This window comes from Helicoverpa armigera, chromosome 20 (assembly GCF_030705265.1).
Source record: "Helicoverpa armigera isolate CAAS_96S chromosome 20, ASM3070526v1, whole genome shotgun sequence".
NCBI lineage: Eukaryota > Metazoa > Arthropoda > Insecta > Lepidoptera > Noctuidae > Helicoverpa > Helicoverpa armigera.
The window spans coordinates 5,990,030-6,010,078 of record NC_087139.1 but is presented as its reverse complement, the minus strand read 5'-3'; the positions used below and the strand labels follow the sequence as shown (position 1 = coordinate 6,010,078).

Genomic DNA, 20,049 nt, shown 5'->3' with positions numbered 1-20,049 from the left:
AATTATGTCAGCGGGCGAGCGACGCGTCTACCTGCTCCGGGTTCGGTCCCGTTGCGTGCAAGGTGTACTACACCCTACACGCACACACCGACACTTGACTGGGCACCACGCACACAGGCGCAGCGTGCCCCTGCGCAGATGTCGCCCCCACACCTCCCACACCCCCGCCGGCGCCCGATAGTACACCGAACCTCAGCTGCGCTAGCTCGTCAGATGTTGATCGACAGATTTTTTTTGTTTAGTGTGGGATAAAATGAGCGCCACAGGCTGAGGAATTAGGTAGGGGTAGATCATTTGCACATCTTTGACTAGTTCTTATATACTGGTTTTACAAGTTACTGGTAGCCTTTAACTGGCCTTCTCAGCTATAGATTAAAAGATGATTTATAAGATACACTTCTTTTTGATGAACTGTAGAGTGATCCCAACAAGTGAGTCCTTAAGACAGGATTTACATAAGATCTATTGGCAGATTAAAGCTATTCTGTTCTAACTTTCTGGGAAATATTCATGACAATACGATTATGCGATAACCTTGTATTTGTGACTTTTCAACGAACTGTGTTCATCCTAGTAACCTCTATTTTGCCAAGAAGTGAAATAGGTATCGAAGATAGAATTACAATAATTGTGAGACGGGAGCTGACCTTCAGGCGACCAGATAACGCGCGGGTGGTGTCTGATAAAACGATAATGGCGCATTGCAGAGCCTGATTCTCCGAGCCACAGATAACTAGAAACATGGCTAATAGAATAGACGATCACATAACAATGTGATAAAAATTCCATAATAAGATATCATAGATAACAGTGTTTCAACTGGGGCGAGGTGGTTGTGTCAAGAGCGACCACCGACTGATATGATAATTTTAAACCTCAACTAACTTACTCAAAACAAATGATTACGTTGTTTTAAAGCACCTACCTAAGTACCTACGTAGCAATCTACATAGGTAGGTGCAATAGACTGAAAGGATAAACGACAGGAGCATAGTTGGAAGTTTTATTTAGAATGCGAAGAATTCAATTTGAAGCAAACGCGTATTGAAACGTGTTCGTGTTTGCAATCCTGAAAATGTCAAACACCGTTCTAAAACAACAACATTTTTGGAAGGAAACTAAGCATAGCCACGAATGCATTCTAAACTAACACCTTGAAGATTGTTATTGGCCATTCCACGACTTTCGAAAATGTTTGTCAAACATAATAGGTTATTTACTAACTCTACAATGCTTTAGTGAACTGTCTAGTCTGTTATTTTATAACCCTTTGTCTGGTATTTTCTGTGTCCTGTTTTTATTTGATTTTGGCGTTAGCTACAGTCCTGCCCGGGCATAGGAAGCTTCTGGTTACCACCTATGACCCTGTAGGTCCCATTAACATTTTACAAGTAATAGAGTGGCCATAACATGTTCGAACAGCCTTCACGGTTAGCTGATACATCACGTGTAAGATATTTTATTTCACCAATAACCATTACGGGATTTATGGCGATGCAACCGCAATCGATAACTGCCGCACTACGCTGAAACACAAACAATGTACCCCAATGTAATGCCGATTACATTTTGTTATTGTACTCGACAAGTACACGAAAATTGTGCACTTATTCAATTTCTTATGACTGAATTTTATATGAAAACGTTTGTTATGGAGAATTTTATCAAAGAAGAATTTTAAACTAGGAAAGGGGACATATGAAACTAATTAACATTGCCATTAAGACCACCAAACGCAAGAATATCCTGTTTGATTACTTTTCAAATGTGTAGATTTCAGTACCACTTTCCAGCTTAGCTAGCTTTTTGCTCTTAATTATTCAAATATGAAAAATAGAGAACCTCACAGAACCTGCACGCTGCACAGGATTTAATACAGAAACAGCGTATTAGGAGCACATTGCTCAAAAGAGATCGCATATCGATGGAGCTACACCTGTATATTCTTGTGAACTGTACCACTGCATTGTATCAAAGTATTAAAATTTAAACAATGATGAGAATGTTATGGTTAATAATTTAATTTATATAAATTGTTTGAGAGAGAAATTGCAGTATGATCTGTGGGGTACGAGGCGAAATATTGGATTGTGATGGAGCTGTGGTTATGGAGTCAATTATTCAATCTCTATTGAGTGAGCGACAAAGGTGCACGACACTGGTTATAACCCAAGTAGCATTCGGGGTTCTATATAAGATGTCTAGTCGTTCACATGTACTCTACAAGCTGTGTATGTCAGCTGTATATGAGCTGTATAGCTTGCTATAATGCTTTTATTGAACCAGTTTGGGCACAAATTAGACAGCCTTAAGTTCACTATGGCTGTACATTAGAAGTATAATAGCATTATAATAGCAGTTTAAGTAGTAACATCGGACTTAAGGCTGACTTACGGCACTATATGGAACGCAGTGTGAACCATATAACGTACATGAGTGTAATAAAGTGTAATAAGTGGCTAAATACACAGCCTTCACAGTTAAAATCGGACAAAAGTACTCCAGTAAGCTACCTTAAATTCACTTGTGTCCTAAATTATTTCCACACTTAATATATTAGCTGACAATTTGTACGGAGTGCACGGATTCGGCACAAACTAACTCCGGCGGATTATTATTATAATATAACAGGCGGTAGTACCTGTTTTATATACTATATCATGTTAATGCCATGGGAATGCAACTTTATCGTGAAATGTATACATATTGACAACTAAAATTTTCACGCGCCTCCGTAAAAACGCTTTATTCATTTTGAAATATTTAAAACTGGCTGAGAGGAAAATTTACATTTTCAGTTTTTTAAATTTTATTGGCATTATAATTATACTACGGTAATTAATTTTAACATGAAACCAAAACTCATTCGCTGTATCTGCGTATTTTGTGATAAATCTGCATTAATCTTGTAGATTTATTTGGTAAGTATTTTAGGTTACGTAGAACAAAATGGTGGAAATGAAATACGGCTATGTGAACTGTTATATAGCCCTTCTAACAGCCTACAGTTCACATGTGAATCATTTAAACACTTCTGTACAGATAGTAAAAAAAGGTTATTTTAAGTATCACAAACAAGTCCTAACACAGCTACTGGCTGTATAACAATCTAAGACAAGTAAACATAACAGCCTTTGGCTTTATAAATGACCAGAAGTGCTCTATTAAAATGCTAGCTCTATAATATCGAACAAGTAGGCCGTTAAACAGCGGTTGCCGTATCTCTACCCTCCTATAATGCTCTTAGTCAGAAAGCTGACTAAAGGATAGTTGTTAGAGTATTGTAACACCCATAACCGTATAAAAGTATTACTCTACACTCCTGTAAGTCCCTTAGACAGGTATAGGTGTAATTAATTACAATAATGCAGCTAATACATCACGAGTGAACTGTGGTAATGCTTTAAGTTCACCTGTGAACTAAATGTGTACTCTTAAATGGAACAAAATGCTACTTGGGAATCTAGTCGTCGGAATAGTATTTTTTGTAACTGCTTTAAGAACCAAGTTAAAGGCTATAGAAGGGGATGTCTTAGAGATGGTCTTATCATAAAGATGAATGAGTTTACTCTGAATCACATAGTTCTAATACACGGTCTTGAATCTGCATAGTTGGATGTTTAACACTACATTTTTTTCTCTCTTTAATCAGTGTACGAGTGATTCTCTGCAGGAGATGTATATACTGAGTTCGTCGTCCTGTTTCGATTTTAGGGCAAAACAACATTGTTTCTGTCGACCTTTATAATCATAATGCACATAACTGTATTTAATAGGACAATACTGGAAATCGATGGATTGATGCGAATTAAAGGAGCCAAATTCGACCTGATTTAGAGGTGTTTTGTGAACGACGAAACAAATGAAATGGGGCGGACTTGTAGAAGCTGAGAATGGAAGAAATCTTAACTAGTTCAGTAAAGTGTGGAAAGGTCAATCTGAACACAGCAGATTTTCAGCAGGGTATTCTACAATAAGTAAGTACAAAAGAGTTCTGGATAACACTGCGACGTTCTTATGTGAATCTAGATCAGAATCGAAAACAGCCATTCAAGTTTTCCCATATTATTTAACCGGGGGAATTCCTTGAAATAGGTATTTACATTGGAAACTAATGACATGATTATATCTATCTAGTTATCAGAACTGTTTCATATCAGGTACTCTGAGATTATAGTGTATTTTTAGACTTCAATATCGAAACTCGATTCTAGTGCGATTTTTTAAATCAATTATATCGATAAATCGGTCCACGTGGTATTAAGTGGAAACTAAAAATTGTGGTCCTATGAAATCTTAACTGTGTGAAGGTCTTCGTTCACTGTTTAGATGGTGCTACATTTTACGTAGATTTAAGCCGAAATGCGGTAGAGAGGAGAGAGGTAAACACGAGTCTGTGTTTTTATAAACTGTAATTCACGGTAATTACAGTTTAATCATGTTGATGACACCCAATAGTTCTATCAGAAAATAACAAAACAATTGGATAAAAAGGGGGTATTTGTTTAGCATAGAGATTCTTTGTTTTCTTTTATCTCTTAACATGGGGCCACGTAATTTAGCGTATGATGCGTTCCTAAACTTATCTTGATTTCTTGTTATCGCGAGTGTGAGCAACTACCTCATGATATATTTTGTTACAGTGACGTCATTGTTTCTTTGCAATAGCTGGCCGTTACATTAAGTTTGTGTTACTCTACGTGCGTAGGTATAACATACATATTGAAATTATTGAAACAACGTCTCGCTGCCCGTTGCGGCTAGGTAAACATGATCGTAAACTTCGTGATTTACTGTTCTTTATCAGTTCGTCACCTTGCCATTGATAACGATTAACGATCAATTTTAATTATTACGAAATAAAATGAAACAGACCAAGTGTGTGTCAGTTGAGAATTCTTAAACAGTTGTCTATAAATAGTGTGGCTATCGGAGCGAGTGCAGACAAAAAGCTACCTCAGAGAATCGCAAGTTGCACGAAGGTGTGGTCTGCGGTATCTGTCGATATGGTGCGCCGTACCATTAGTGGGATCGACTTGCGGCGAGACGAGTCCACTCGACTCGATACTCAGGTAGCGCCGGGATAAAAACGCCACTTGAAATGGAGCGGACGCGGCCCGGTCTCACCTAGATAACGCTCGCGATCGCCGACTAAAAGAACAGTCGTGCCATAGCCAGCGATACACGGCGATACTTATAAATTGTTAAAAAGACCTCATTGCGATGTAGGTAAAGTGCTCAGCGTCGTATCGCCGTGAATCAGTCATCAGGTCGTATCTCCGTCTGGGCACAATGAGTCGCCCTAATCACCCATTCATACGGCACGCACGTTGATAATAATATAAATAGGCCCAAACGTCCAATGAATGAACTTATAACATGTAAATTCGTCGCTCACAAATCGCGACACAGCTCGGCGCGTAGGCGTCGGGGCTTGAATGAAAATAAACATATTCGGTGGAGTGCTTACCTCTCGATTTTAATGATTTTATCCAGATTAGCGATATCGTCACAGCACTTGGTTAAATCGTTATCAATGTGATGTTACACTGAACTAGTGGGCATATCACTGTTATGAACGAAGGTGTATGGAACGCGGACGAGAGCAGTACAGCGCGGCCGGCCGGTCGGATCGACACTGCGCGTGAACACAGGCGTAGGTGCGCCCGCGTCGCACGCACACACGCGCGTTCATTCAAATAGCGTCGCCGGGGAGGGGAGAACTTATGAATGGACGTAGTGAAGCCATGTCGTATAGATACCGCTGATAAGGCGCTATGCAAGCATTATACAACATGATACGAGCGGACTGATCGCTCGCCTCTGCCCGCTACCTAATCAACTAATTGTTATACATCCTACTTGTCAGCGAAATACTATATGCTCATTTCATTTCGACACTGATTCAGGTGATCTTATAAAATCAACCTAGTTTCTTAGCTATAATTATATCAACAGTCAGCATTATTAGCTAAATAGTGTTAGAACAATACCTATAATCTTTTAAATGAACAATAAATAACAAGATCAAAGTTACAATTTAAACAATGTTTAATACTTTAAAAACTTATAATGTTCTCTTACTAATATACAAAGTAACAATATATCACTTAGATACCTATGTAATACAAATATAAATACTTAAGTTAGCGATTGTCTTACAGTTAAAAATTTCTTGATAAAACCTCTATACCTATATTGCGATCTAACAAGCTTCTGACTCAGTCAACAGTGTATACAAAGCCTAAATCCGACGAACTTTTATAAAATCGTCAGAATTTGGTAAAAAAATCGTTGTCTAGAATTACGAAAGTCCTTTGAGGAAGCTGGATAGCTTGTGGCTCTTGTAGTCTGCCCGCAGTTGTATGAAGTTGTGTAGTATGGAATGATCGAGTTCCGCCTGTCGAGGAAAAAACCACAAATTAATGGTGAAGTAGGGAACTTAGCTTATTGGTGCTACCGGTCTCTTTTCCCATTGCATGAAACCTTGAACTTTATTTTTTGATCCAAGTGGGACATTGGTATGAGATAACAGTATAATTGGCACGATTAACCCAGAATTCCAATTTACAACCAACCTTTTATAGTAGTTACTGTCTTTTGCCACGAAAATCTTATAAAGTTGAAGAGTTTTTTTGTGCTAAAGCGTTCTAAGCTACTGGTCCGATTCGAAAAAATATTTCAGTGGTAAGTAACCCATTTATCGAGTAAGGTATCTTTTTCTCCAAGTGCGCTAAGTAGAACCACTTTTACCACGGTAGGCGGATAAAACCGCTAGCGTAAGCCAGAGTTCAGATAATACACAAGTCGGCAAATTCAAGTTAGTAACATGTTACGTGTGACGTATAAGGAGGTTCAGGAGTTGGCGCTAGATAGGCGAAATGGAAGGAACTGCACCGACAAGAGCTGGGCTCTTAAATTAATGATGAACACGTTACGTATTTCTATTGCAAATTAAGGCAAACGCGACTTGATAATTCATTAAAAGGATGTTAATTGATAGGAGGTCAACTGACATTATTATGTAATACAATATGCTAGCGCATAAAATTTGACATCAGACATATTTATAATTTTGTTAAAACCACATATACGTATTAATAAGGAAAAAATGTTTCTATGGGTACATTTCATTTTTGCCAGTTTCTAAGCGGCAATTCCGTAAGTTATGTAACCGATCACATTTTATTCTTATTGTTTATCGTTCACATAACTTTTTTATGTACAGGAAATTGTATGTACTAAAGTAAGCTTTATTATAAAATATTGTGTTTTCTTTCAGCAAATATTTCATCAGTAGAGATTTGAGCCTGAGAATAGTCTGCTATCCCATCTGCTACAGATTAGGTTATAGTAGAAATATCATAAGCAAATCAAGTAATATTGAGTTGAATTTTCAAATTATTACTTTGATTCCGATTTCCCAACCACAGAGTATAGACTAACATCATTAGCAAACAAAAGGTAACTCACCAGAGTTTCTCCCTCGCAGACCTGATGAAGGTTTTCAGGCTTCACCAGCAGCAGATTACATAAGGCATGCAGTGCGTCGAACAATGCATGCGCCGGCGCCGGGGCCGCGCGGGCTCCTCGACCGCACACGGCACTGCGGTACTCTTTCACGTCGCAGATTGCTATCATAGCACCTGGAGTATCATGTGATGTCAGTAACAAAGACAAATATGATTATTGATAGCATTGGACTGCACCCCCTTATAATCACCCCCTTTCGCCGCTCCCAATGACCATTCATGATGTGCATAGACTTTTTTTGTCTAGCATACCACCAGCGCTCGGGATAACGAGGTGGTCATGTGGGACTCGCATCCACTAGAAACTTCACCGTTACGTCCAATCCCCGCTTGTTGTCAGTGGAGTCACGAGAACTGTTGACTTCACTGCCTACACGTATCCTTTCCATAGTCTATTCGGATGCATCTGATTACCAGTCTACTACATAGAGCGCCTCCCTATCTGACCTCCTTAATCCAGTTACTAAGGTAAAACCTCATGGCAAAACTAGTTGTCACCAACTGACCAACTTCTGACTACCATAGCTGGTACCAACTACGTTAGTGACTTTTCAAGGACCGATCACGACAAACGTTGCTAACCCTCTAATCGGTCATTGTTACTTCGACACGAGGTCTTTGAAATATCGGTGATATCATTGTGTGGAAAATTTGATGATATCTTGATAAGAAAATGGGGTCGGAAGTTGGATAATGTTAAAAATAAGAAGCTTTAGATAATATCGATGCTTAGTCGTCAATATTATCTTTATGATTATAATCTTCACGTGATTGTTTTAAAACATTGTAATCTATAGGTACTATCAATAATAGGTAATGACATGTGTGACCCTCTTACGTCAATAAACTACAGTTAGGTCGAAATTTGGCATGCACAAACCAAAATAATTTAAACTGTAAAGAAACTTGAGTTCCATAGTTAATTTCTATATACCAGATATACCTATTACAACTACAGCCCGCCCTAGCTTCGCATGGATGTTGGACCTTCCTCTTCAATAACTGTATCTGTTATGGACCATGTGATTAATTCGGGCATTATCTATAATGCCCGAGCATTATGAATAATGTCTAGCTTTATCGGGCCAAGTGATTAATAACTATCTTAACTTAATTATTTATCACATTGCACGGGCATTATTATATTGCTACATGATAGTTGGGCAATTTGATAATAAAGCTTTTATGCGGTGCGAGGGTGGCAGTTGTTCTAATAAATAAATCCTGTTACCTGCTACATATTTTATGATTATTGTTTTAAATTATATGTTCTATTTTAATGGGAAATTATAAGACTAGTCACAAAATTATTAATTGGACAATTGTCATCTAATTTACTAACTCCACCTCGTTTTTCTTGATCTCATTTTTCTTGGCTCGTTTTTTTTTAATGGTATAATTTAATTTGGATTCAAAACATTGTATTAAGAATTGAACTTAGTGACGAAAACGAATCGCTGCAAAACCGACTCCACGTAGTCTTTGTCTGCCCTACCCCTAGAGTGCAATTCAAAACCGCGTAGGCGCGGAGGGGCGAGGCGGCCTGCGAGCTGAGGCGCAGGTAGTTGAAGCGCTCGCCGCCGCGGTGGTGAGCGTGAAAACCATCTGCGACGATAAGCTCGCATGGGACCGCCGGAGCGCCACGAAGCGCCGGAGCCGTGACAGAAGCCATGCTTGCTGCATGTTGCATGCTTACTTCTTATTTTTAAGTTAAATGTCAATAACAATTAAAAAAATGAAATTAAATATGTTTGTATTACTTTGCCCAAAAGGTCACGGGCAATATGTATAGTGCCCGGTCAATTTGAATAATTATTATCAAATTGCACTCTCATATTGGGCATTTTTCATAATGACCGGGCATTATGTATACTGCCCAATTTATCACTTGGTCCATAACATATCTATTAAAAAAAAACCGCATTCAAATCTGTTTCGTAGTTTTAAAGATTTAAGCATACATAGGGATATAAGAACAGAGAGAACTACTTTGTTTTATACTATTATATATACAGGCAACTCACCTGCAGAATTAAACTGGTAGTTATGCAGATGTTCGTATATGACCCTGTGGAGTCTGACGGCCAGTTCCAACGTGACTGCTTGCAGGTTGTCCCCCTCGAGGCCGCCGTGAATCTTGTCCATCACGTTGTTTAGGTACGACACCACTGCTAGGCATGCCTGATGACGTCATGACATAGTTAAGATTTGTTAAAAATATAGTAGTATAATCACCGAGTATGCTCATGACTGTGGTGCTAGTTTTCAATCGATGTTGCCGTTTTCAGATATTTCCCAAGCAAATCGGAAGGAGATAATTTTTAAGGACACCTTTGCAATATACCACCCGCATTTTGTGGCGCTACACTTTGCAAACATTATGACAATGTCAAATTAATACTTCGTTTGACTACAATAGTTCTCCTCAATTCAAAAGTTTCTCGAGATATCGATGATAAGATGCAATAAAATTGCTATCTGGTTTACATTTGAATTGATATAATTTTAGGAGTTAAACAAAGACATCGAAAATTACTTAGTGGTAAATTATTTCCGCGAATTATTACATCACGCCTCATATCTGATGTTAACTTAGATATGTATAAGAAAAACAATTTTACATTAACATTTTCCGCTACCAGTCGAATCAGTCGCATTGATGGTGCTATTTTAGGGCTAACTTGGATTCAGAGTAAAGCAACTCGTGATCGATTTAAGGCCCATTTCTATAACCGATCTACCCATCCTTCCGTCCGTGACCGATTAGAGATTGAATTTTGACATTAGCTCCATATAAATTACGTCAAATGTTAATCCCTAATCTGCCGCTGGGCTGCGTGATTGTTCGAAAGAGTTACCGCGGCCCTGGTACATAAAAGGCCTACGACGGAACACGACGGTTTTTAGTCAGTAAGAGTCTGACACTCCTTCACCGCTGCTAACCCACAGCAGGAGGGGCCATTTGATGATTTTTGACGTCGTTAAAAAAAACGCAAAACAAGATAGATCGGTTATAGGAACCCGCACTTAGCTTTTGTCCTGAATATTCCTTAGCAATATCAATTGCTTTCGAGCACAATCAAGACTGAGTCACTAGTCTGATATGACGGACTCATAAATTATATTTAATTAAAGCAATATTTGATAATTCACTCAAGTAAACATATTTATTATTGTAAGGATTTGCGATCAAGGTTATAAGATAGATAGATTTTGTTTTTGAGTACCTATTATATAACTGCGTATTTAATAATAATACTTCATTGTTGGGAGCATTGATATAAACAGTCATAGACAATACACTTGCATAGATCAAAATACCATTTTCGAATTTTCCTGGATGTGTCTCTATTTCAGTACTTACTTCTTTCCTTGAAAATAGGAAACAGGGCGAACATTTATCACACTAATATTATAGTAAGTTCAACTCAGTCGTGCGCGCGGCCCTATGTGTGGGTAACCCTTGTACATATACAGTGACTTTGTGTGCATGACAAGAGGTACAGTCGGGTACAATACAGTTATTTAGGGGTTGTATACGGGTGTTTAAAGAAAAACAGTTATTACGTAATTTAATGTTTATTTATTTATAATGATTATGAATCGCTACTTGAAAAATCAAATGATGAATTTTCGGATTCGCTACTCTCCAAGGTGAATTATAAATTCTGACTCCATGTCAAAATGTCTATAGTAATCTTCTTTTTTCTTTTATATATGTCGACAAGTGTTACCCCACATCCCTTCATCAATTTGACTTAAACGTTCATTTATGAGTTTCATTATTTTCGTCATAATTTGGTCGACATTATGCAAAGCAATATAATTTTTTTAAATTCCCCACACATTTTGTTTACATTATTATACTAGATTATACCTCTTTTTATATTCTTAGTCCACACTTTTATTTATTGTCCGCGTACCCCGAGCTAGAAAATATGTAAGAAGTATTTAATTCATCTTTTAGATATTTCACCTTATTTATTTCTTACATAATGTCAAAGTCAATTTGAAAAGACGTATGAGAAAATTATATTTAATTTAATAAGAAGCTTTGAATGTTGTTTCGTTTTTTGAAACGCTTTACCTGACTCCTTAATAATTTCTCCGTGAATAACTAGTATTTTCGTAAACGACTGTACCCATAACAAAAAGCGATGAGAACACGTCATGCTCGGACGACGTCACTGTCACACGAATGAAAGTTGTATATTTACAAGCCGACGCACACATAGGGCCGCGCGCAAATCTGAGTTGAACTATCTATACAAACTTCTGAAAGAATTTAACAAAAAAAAATATGCGATAAAATAAATAATCATATCACACCATTGCCGTCCACTGCGTAAAGTCCTTCCCCTAGAGAGCGCTAACCATCCCAGGAAATGGCTATAAAAAAGGGTTATTTTTTAACTACTTACAGAAGAAGCAAGCGTATCAATATCTCCTTCAGGTTTGAAGTCAGTCTTCTTCTGCTCATTTTGTAGATGCAGCTTGACCCAGCTTACAATAGCTACGATAGCTCGCTCAAGACCAGCATCCAGCTTGTTTTCAAGCTGCTCCATAATAGCTGTCTTCCTTTGCATGCATTCGTTTTGTTTTGTTGTTGAACTGAAAGAAGTTGGTAACTTAGAAAAGAGGTTTTATGATGAAGATTTTTTATAAAGTCAAGAAACCATTTGTGGCTGTGACCACTTGAAGCTAAATAAGGGTTTTACTATGCTATGATATGAATGCAGGTCTAAATATAGTTTTCATTTACTAGACACTATTCTAGAAATTTTTAAGGGATCCAAAAGGTCTATCTATAAATGGTAAATATAATGTAAACTATAAACTAATGGTTTAATGCACAAAATATATAACGAATTCCAAGAAGTTTTACAGGAAAAAAAGAGAGATTATATAATTTAGGGATATACTACAATACGATTATTTATTGATAGTTTAGAATCAAGTAGGTATCCAAACACTACATTATTACAATAATATAGCATGCATCCAATGATTCATCGTGCGGAAACGAAAGAATTCCGTACGTTGACCTACCTATACTTGTCTCTGTTACACCTTCGTAACTATATATTGCCGTCACTCTCACGTAGGATTCTGTACCAAATTCTTTCTTTTTCGCGAGCACGGTAGGTATACCCAAAATGGATGTATTCACGCTAAAACTACGGAGTAGGTACATTTGGATGGGACAAATACACATAGCATAAGTTGTTTTCATCCATCAATTCAACAGACTAGCAGTATTTCATGAAAAATATATAAGATTAATAAAATATGTCTTTTAGTACGTACACACTATACTTTCAGCAACTGATTAAGGATACTGAAAACTTATTAAGTTCCAAATAAATGGTAATATTAAACCGTTAAACCACAGATTACTTAATAGTTACTATGGTTAAATGTATGGTGTGTAGGTACTTTTAAGTATAGTGGGATTCCCACGTGCTATAAGTTTTACCTCCTTCGCTGTCTGGCAGCGTTAATCCCTGTTGATACCATAGGCCGGCTTCAAATACATTTGATAATTGTTATAAATAAGATAAAGTATAGTTTAAAAAAATATTTATAACTGAAATGAGTAGAATTTACCGTTTTTTTTACGTTTGTTTATATATTTACAGTTTATATTATATGATACTTACGCCATACAATTCACGACAGATTCCTGGAAGTGTTCTTCAAACATTCTGACAATCTTGTTAGCTTGCTTCACGATGTCGAAGAAATATATCTAAGGAAAGTCAAAATATTATTGTTTTCATACACAAGTAGGCACTCGGCCTTGTTGCTGTTACATCACAGTTTATCGCATACTTTTATTTTTATAACTATATCCATGTGAGTAAAGGTAATGCTACTTGCTATTATTTGGAATAAAATAATTTTATGTATTTTCAATAGCACGTGCTTGATTAGGTAAAGATGAATTAAAATTAACAATAATCTCCCGAGCCTTTTTCCTAACTATGTTAAGGTCGGCTTCTAGTCTTAGATGCAGCTAAGTACCAGTCTTTTACAAGGAGCGACTGCCTATCTGACCTCCTCAACGCAGTTACCTGAGTAACTCAGTACCCCTTGGTAAAGCTGGTGTCAGACTTACTGGCTTATCCGTAACGACTGCCAAGGGTAACGTTAAATGACAGCCATTGGCAACTATAGGCTTACAAATTACCCAACATTTGACATCTTACCTGTGGCGGTGACTTGCTCTCAACAATCGGGATGGACTGCAGGCCCAAGTCGAGAGCGTAGTCCACGTGCTCTACAAGTAGATGTTGTATTACCACCTCTAAGAGGGCCACTGTAGTTCCAGACAGCTCGTTGGCAGTACATAGCTGGAAAATACCGATTATTTATAATTTATGCCTACACCTATCGTATTGTATCTATATTTCTCGATATGTATTATTATACTATTAAATCATCTGCTTAGTCTTTTCCCGTCGATGTTGGGGTCGACACATCTCATCTCATAACATCAGCTGTTATCCCCAGTGATAATTCCAGCTAAATCGATCTGGCATTTTCGGACATTAGCCGTTTCAAACAAACACCAAAAAAGTTAGTTATTTTAAAAAAAGTGCAAATATCTTGACTCACTGTTGTGTTATTTTTATTGCGATTAGTTATCAGACATTTGTCAGAAGTTTTGCTAACTAATACAAAAGTGTCGAAGTATTATTAACAAACATAAACATTCCGATAAAACAGCAGACAGTCTGGCGTTTGCTAATCTGTACCTAAACAATACCTTTTTGTGCTTCATAACTCGTCATGTTATACCAACTGACCTTTGAAATACTGATAAAAAGTACGTACAGAACAGATATCCCTTTGGCTTAGTTCTGTGGACTACTATACACAAATTGAAGTCACAAATAAATACATTTTCGGGTCCGTTAGAGATTTGAGGAGAAAACATTATTTTTGATGTTTATGGACATCGAGGTTCAAGATTGCAATTTCGGACACCAAGTCTCTCTTTACTCGTAAGGGGCTTATCTCCAAATCATATCTGCAGTCACCAAAACAACAGATAGTTAGGTTATTTAAATCCACAGTAAATAAACATGCAGCGAATGGGTCATTTCTATTTTCCACTAGCTTCCTCGGTTTCAGCCGTGTCCCTAGACAACTTCTTTCAAACAAAAACTATCCTATGTCCTTCTCCCCGGTCTAAGTTACCTCCCCTCTAATTTTCAGGTTAATCGGTCCAGTCGTCCATACGTGATGGCGTAACCAAGGGATATTGGGATACATATCTATTTCTAAAGCTAATACGTTTAAGGCTGGAATCAGTGCTCGGCCGACGGTCAGTGCTGAACGAATCACATACAAAATCACGCGCGTACCGTCAGCATAGCTGTGTGCGCGTGCATAGACTTGCACAGATATAGCTACGTGTCGGTCGAGCACTGTTTTCACCCTAAAAGTGAATGGTTACTCACAGTCTTGCACCTAGTGAAGGAGGTTTTAGCATCGTTGATCAGCCTCTGCACGAGCTGTTCGCTAAGGAACGTCTCGCCGCCGTAGTTCTCTATCTGAGCGATGTTAATGTTCGCGCGGGTGCCGATCACCGCTTGTAGATCACGACGGAAATCTTGGAAACTGTGTAGTAAATCAACTTGTTAGCAAGAAGCCTGGGGCCTGTACCACGTATTACATAGCAGCTTTTTGTCGAGGTTGCACCTGTATGATATAACCTCTGTGACACGGGCATAGTGAAGCTTCACAACAATGGAACAAATTTAGTTTCGGAGCCGGAGGGCATAAGCAAACGATTTTTTTTTAAGATTAGTCGGACATTTTATTGTAAATTTTACATAACAGCTAAACTGAACTAAAATATTGCATTTAAAGACTGTGTAAGAAGATCACTTTTAAGACCACTCAGTGAATTCCCTACCTACCTTATTTTCTCTTATTATAAAGTTAATCCAACTTACCCGCCACCCTGTATCTGCTTCTTAACATGTTGTTTCTCCGTATAATACGAGTTCAGAGCATTCGACATGACAGCCTTAAGTCTCCGTGTCTCCATGGCCGGATATCCGTCATTAGCGCCGGCCATGGCGCCGTTGACGAGATGTATGATCGCTTTTAACTATAACCTAGAAATTGCTTACTGTAGAACTATTCCAACTTACCCGCCACCCTGTATCTGCTTTTTAACATGTTGTTTCTCCGTATAATAAGAGTTAAGAGCATTCGACATGACAGCTTTAAGTCTCCGAGTCTCCATGGCGGGATATCCGTCATTAGCGCCGGCCATGGCGCCGTTGACGAGCGCGTCGCGGCGCAGGTCGCCTGTCGTGGTGTTGCCTTCTGCGGAGACGAGGCCGGCGGTCACCAGCTCGTCACATACGCGTTGTGTGCTGCGAAATTGATAAAAGAATATAGGATGAAAGACAAAAAGACGGGGACTCAAGTCCTATTGGTCTTTGGTCCTGATGTTAGAGAAAGAATTAAGATATAGATACAGCTGTATACCAATTCTTTAGAGATCTTGAGCCTATGTTGACTTTCTCACAAATATGTGTGTAAGTATGTGCTTAAACACTGGTACACAGCTGCATAATGTTAGAGGCTGAAAGCCAACCCCAACATTGTTGGGAAAGGCTGGGAAGATGTTGTGCTAAAGCAGTCAGATAATGTCACCAGCTCAATATACTTTCAGAGACTACTTTTACACTCATGAATTAAGAAAGCAATTACTTACTCAAAACTCAAATATTTATTCTTATTCTTTATTGCACACTTAACAATACATAATAAAATAATACAGACAGTTTATGTACAATGGCGAGCTTAACCCAGAATTGGGTTCTCTTACAGCCAACCTTAAAGCCAGGGAGAGATTTGATAGTGGTAGGGTAGATTAAAAAGTGCACAACAATCATTGAAAAACTAAAAATAAATATCAAATAGCAATATACTACATATATATGTAGTAAAACCACACAATATTTATGTACTTATATTATTTTTTATATACCAGTTATGACAGTGAAAACCACATACCTAGTGTACATCTCATACAGATTCTTCAAGTACTTCTCGACATCGTTCTTATCTGCTAACTTGGTCTGTATATACTTCTGTAGCTTCAGATGGAATATATTCAGCACAAACTTGCTCATCACTTGGTCAGGGTTCGGGAATACATTGCTTATGATCGTGTAGTTCTTCTTGCATAGAGGTAGAACTGCTGCGAATATGTCCTTGCCTAGCAAGGCATTCTGAAAAGGTGACATAAATTGTGATTGAAGAATACACAAAATATTTAGAACAATCTGTTTTCTCACTGTTTCATATGCGTCCCAGGGGAACTTCTTCAACTTAAGACATCTTTGCAAAAATGAATGAAACAACACTATGGCGGAACATAACTGAACTGTGTATATCTTTCATTCAGCTTTATATACATGAACTGTCTAAGCTTTACCCTGTGGAGTATAGTATTATAATATGAACTTACCATTTGGCTAGTCTCAATAAAAGCATCAACACACTGTGAATAGCCTTTAAAGTTGGTCATAATATTAGCGATTTCCTTCATCTTGGCCATATTGCCCTGATTCTGTGCCTTCACAAACTCTTCAATGAGGTTCCTCTCGATCTCATCGTATTTGGCTTCGATTTTCTTCTTGGCAACTTCAAATTTGTCAGGCGGCAACTCTTGAGCTATTGTGTGGAGTTTTTGTATGACATCTGCTGCTTCATTCAGCTGGAAAAATTATGTACTGTTTTATTAAATAAGAATAAAAAAATGACTATTTGATATTTAAGCCTTCCCAAAAAGGAAGTTTTCAATTCGAATATCGAATATACATATTCATTTGAATCTTCTTAAGAACATTACTTCAAAAAAACAACAAACCTTGCTTGGATCGTTAAACAGGTCAATAAGCACCGGCCCAGGGCTCAAGAAGTGTGACAGATGAGATAGCAGGTCCCTGGCAGCGGCAGCCCTCGCTCGCGGGGCTCGCGCGGCGCCTAACTTCTCGCCAACGTCCAGCGCTCGGCCTCCGCAACGAGACATGCGCTCGTCTAACGCTCTGAACACTCCTACACAATGCTGGAAACAAATACATACATAAACAAAACGAGATATAGAAGAGAGAAGTTGTCTTTTTGTGTAGCTTCCTCTTATTTCAATTTGTGGGTTGGCTCTCCTAGTCATTCTTCATCAGATACCTAGGTCTACCCTGGGACATGGTCATCAGGCTTTCTTAAGTGTAATGCCGGGCATCCATAACCTACCACTACTTTTCGAAAAAAGTTAATGGCAAATTGTTGTTTTTTTTTTTAATTTCACGTATCTTTTGTATGTATAAATAAAAGGCCTACCTATAATTACCATTTTGGCAAAAAATTATATCTGTTCTTCATAATATAGGATTGCAATATTACAAAGTTACATACAGTATGTTGATCCATGATTTCAGCCAGTTTAGCACCATACAGTTTCTCTTCTTCTTGCACAGATTGCTCCAGCCTTGCACATTTCCTCTCCTGTCTCTCTTGTAACACCTGAAATTCAATACCTTGGTATAAATAATATGAAAGTTTTTTATTTAAAATTTTTTATACAGATTATATTGTGTGTTGTTTCACAAAGAAAATACTGAACCCAGATTATGATGAAAAAAGATGTACACATCATGTGTTTCTCTGTGACAAATAAACAACTGAACAGTTTCACTGAACTTTACCGTAATATTAGCCCACCCTCAGTTACAGCCAGTTAATGAGGAGACTGCTGACTGACATCTCGCACTCGGATAAAAGTACTCACTATTAGTAAGATAGAACGGGCTGGGATTTTAGTTTAATTTATAATGGATGCAGTATAGATGAGATCAAACACATCAAACAAATGTACATGCACATTGTCTATATATGCATAATTGGAAGCTTTCTTTAGTGGGTGAATCTGCAAGTTATGCAGCCTTACCTTTAAATCTTGTATAGCTTGCGTAAAAATGTCATGTATCATTTCAGGATCAAATTGGTCATCCTTCAACCGGGATTCCTGCATACTCCTTCTCACCATCCTCTCTACAAACTCATCTGGATCAAATGGATCCTGAAAACATTTATGAGTTATTTATTAACATTATTTGAAGCTCCTTCAGTCTCTATAGAAAATATTTGGAAGTTCAAAGTTTAATTTGTTTAGAGTAAGAAAAGTGACTTCTTTCAATATCTACGCCACTTTCCTCCACTTTCTGGGAATAGCTTCGGCTCAGTGGGTCATCATAAGAACGCATCTTCAGGTATATCCGGCAGGCATAGGCAATATCCAAGTTATTTTGTTAAAACAAAATACTCACTTGTTCTAACTCTTTTATGTATTGGTTCATCATCTTGACAGATTAATTAGATTCTAATACTGTTTACACTAACATAAAGTATCTATATATTAAAAGATAAATCTTGTACGATGAAATTATCGACAAAAACGCCTACTTTTCGCGATTAGAAATTGCAAAAATATTTTTCCTAATGTCATTTTTGACGGCTATACAATTGTCATAACAAAGCACAGATACAATATTTCATAGACTACACAGAAAATGTATTGCATACCTAAAATTATAAAATTTATATAACATTGATCATTCAATCATGGGATGATTATGTTACGATTTTCTTTTTCATTATTTTCCTAGTTGATCACTGACCTCTATATTTACCACATATAGAGTGAAGTGGTAAATATAGAGGTCAGTGCAATGGGTCAGTGTAGCTGATGCCTAGGTGGCGCTGATCTTGGTGCGTGACTGCAAGGGTACGGAGCGTTATAAATATCTTATTAACGTTATATAATTTTCTGATAAAGGGTCAGGGTAAAAAATAGGAAATAGGGATTAAAATGGCATAAAAGAAGAAATGAAGTCAGGCAGAATATTATCCGAATGTCTCGAAATATTTTGAAAACAATGAAAATCTTGGGTCTCAGCTCGAAGGCCTCGGTGCAATGTTTTTTTTTTTCAATTTGGCAAACAGTAAGCCTTTTTCAAAAGTAGGTACAACGCCATCTATCACTGTCTTGGGTATTTTTTTTTCAAAAAGAAAACCTCTCATTACCGAAAGGCCTCATAGTAATTAGATACTAATATATCAGTTGTTTTTTAGGTAAGATAGCCAGTCATAAAACACTGGTACTCAGTAGCATCCAGTGAGACTGGAAGAAGAACCTAATATAGTCGGAAAAGGCTCGGGAGATGATGATTATATATTGTTTTGAAGTGACAATGTTCACGGTACTATGATTGGGCTTAACTATTCAGATTATTATGAATAACGTAAGACATTATATTCCATGATTCATTCAGTATAATAAGTTATTCAAGTGAAATAGCATCCGGTCGTCGCCACCTAAAAACAAGGGTTAAGGGCCCTCTCCTAACCGGAGGGATTTGCACATACTCACCACGCTAGGCACACATGTTGTTACCGCATAGCGTTCAAGAAGATAAACTAGAAAATTCCT

General features: G+C 37.6%; 2 protein-coding genes across 5 annotated transcripts in view; both read right to left on the bottom strand.

Moving 5' to 3' along the window:
* Positions 1-5,677, bottom strand: part of LOC110373496 (ETS-like protein pointed) — a 122,960-nt gene extending 117,283 nt beyond the window's left edge. For 2 of the 3 annotated variants that reach the window (XM_021330779.3, XM_021330778.3), the window contains exon 1: positions 5,471-5,677. The gene's annotated coding sequence lies outside the window, so the exon portion shown is untranslated. The remainder of the gene's footprint in view (positions 1-5,470) is intronic. The other variant, XM_021330775.3, reaches the window with a different exon arrangement.
* A 543-nt stretch (positions 5,678-6,220) lies between these two features.
* Positions 6,221-19,069, bottom strand: Sec10 (Secretory 10). Of its 2 annotated transcripts, XM_064039785.1 has the most exons (15): positions 18,887-19,069; positions 18,508-18,639; positions 17,976-18,083; positions 17,431-17,628; positions 17,029-17,277; positions 16,572-16,789; positions 15,698-15,925; positions 14,999-15,158; positions 13,742-13,885; positions 13,193-13,281; positions 13,009-13,056; positions 11,954-12,143; positions 9,557-9,713; positions 7,474-7,646; positions 6,221-6,400 (listed from the first exon to the last, which is right to left on the bottom strand). In XM_064039785.1, exons 1-15 carry the CDS (start codon positions 18,917-18,919, stop codon positions 6,305-6,307), a joined length of 2,223 nt encoding a protein of 740 aa, XP_063895855.1. In that variant the 5' UTR covers positions 18,920-19,069; the 3' UTR covers positions 6,221-6,304. The 2 variants fall into 2 exon arrangements, with proteins under 2 accessions (XP_063895855.1, XP_063895856.1); XM_064039786.1 differs by lacking the exon at positions 13,009-13,056.
* Positions 19,070-20,049: the final 980 nt, after the last annotated feature.

What these genes read in the sequence shown, in the direction of transcription:
- Sec10 (XM_064039785.1), bottom strand. Translation starts at nt 18,919, where the DNA reads ATGATGAACCAATACATAAAAGAGTTAGAACAA. An exon ending in CTGTATGAGATGTACACTAG is followed by an intron (nt 15,926 to 16,571) that starts GTATGTGGTTTT and finishes TCAATTTCGCAG; the next exon opens with CACACAACGCGTATGTGACG. An exon ending in CCTTCACTAGGTGCAAGACT is followed by an intron (nt 13,886 to 14,998) that starts GTGAGTAACCAT and finishes GGTATTTTCCAG; the next exon opens with CTATGTACTGCCAACGAGCT.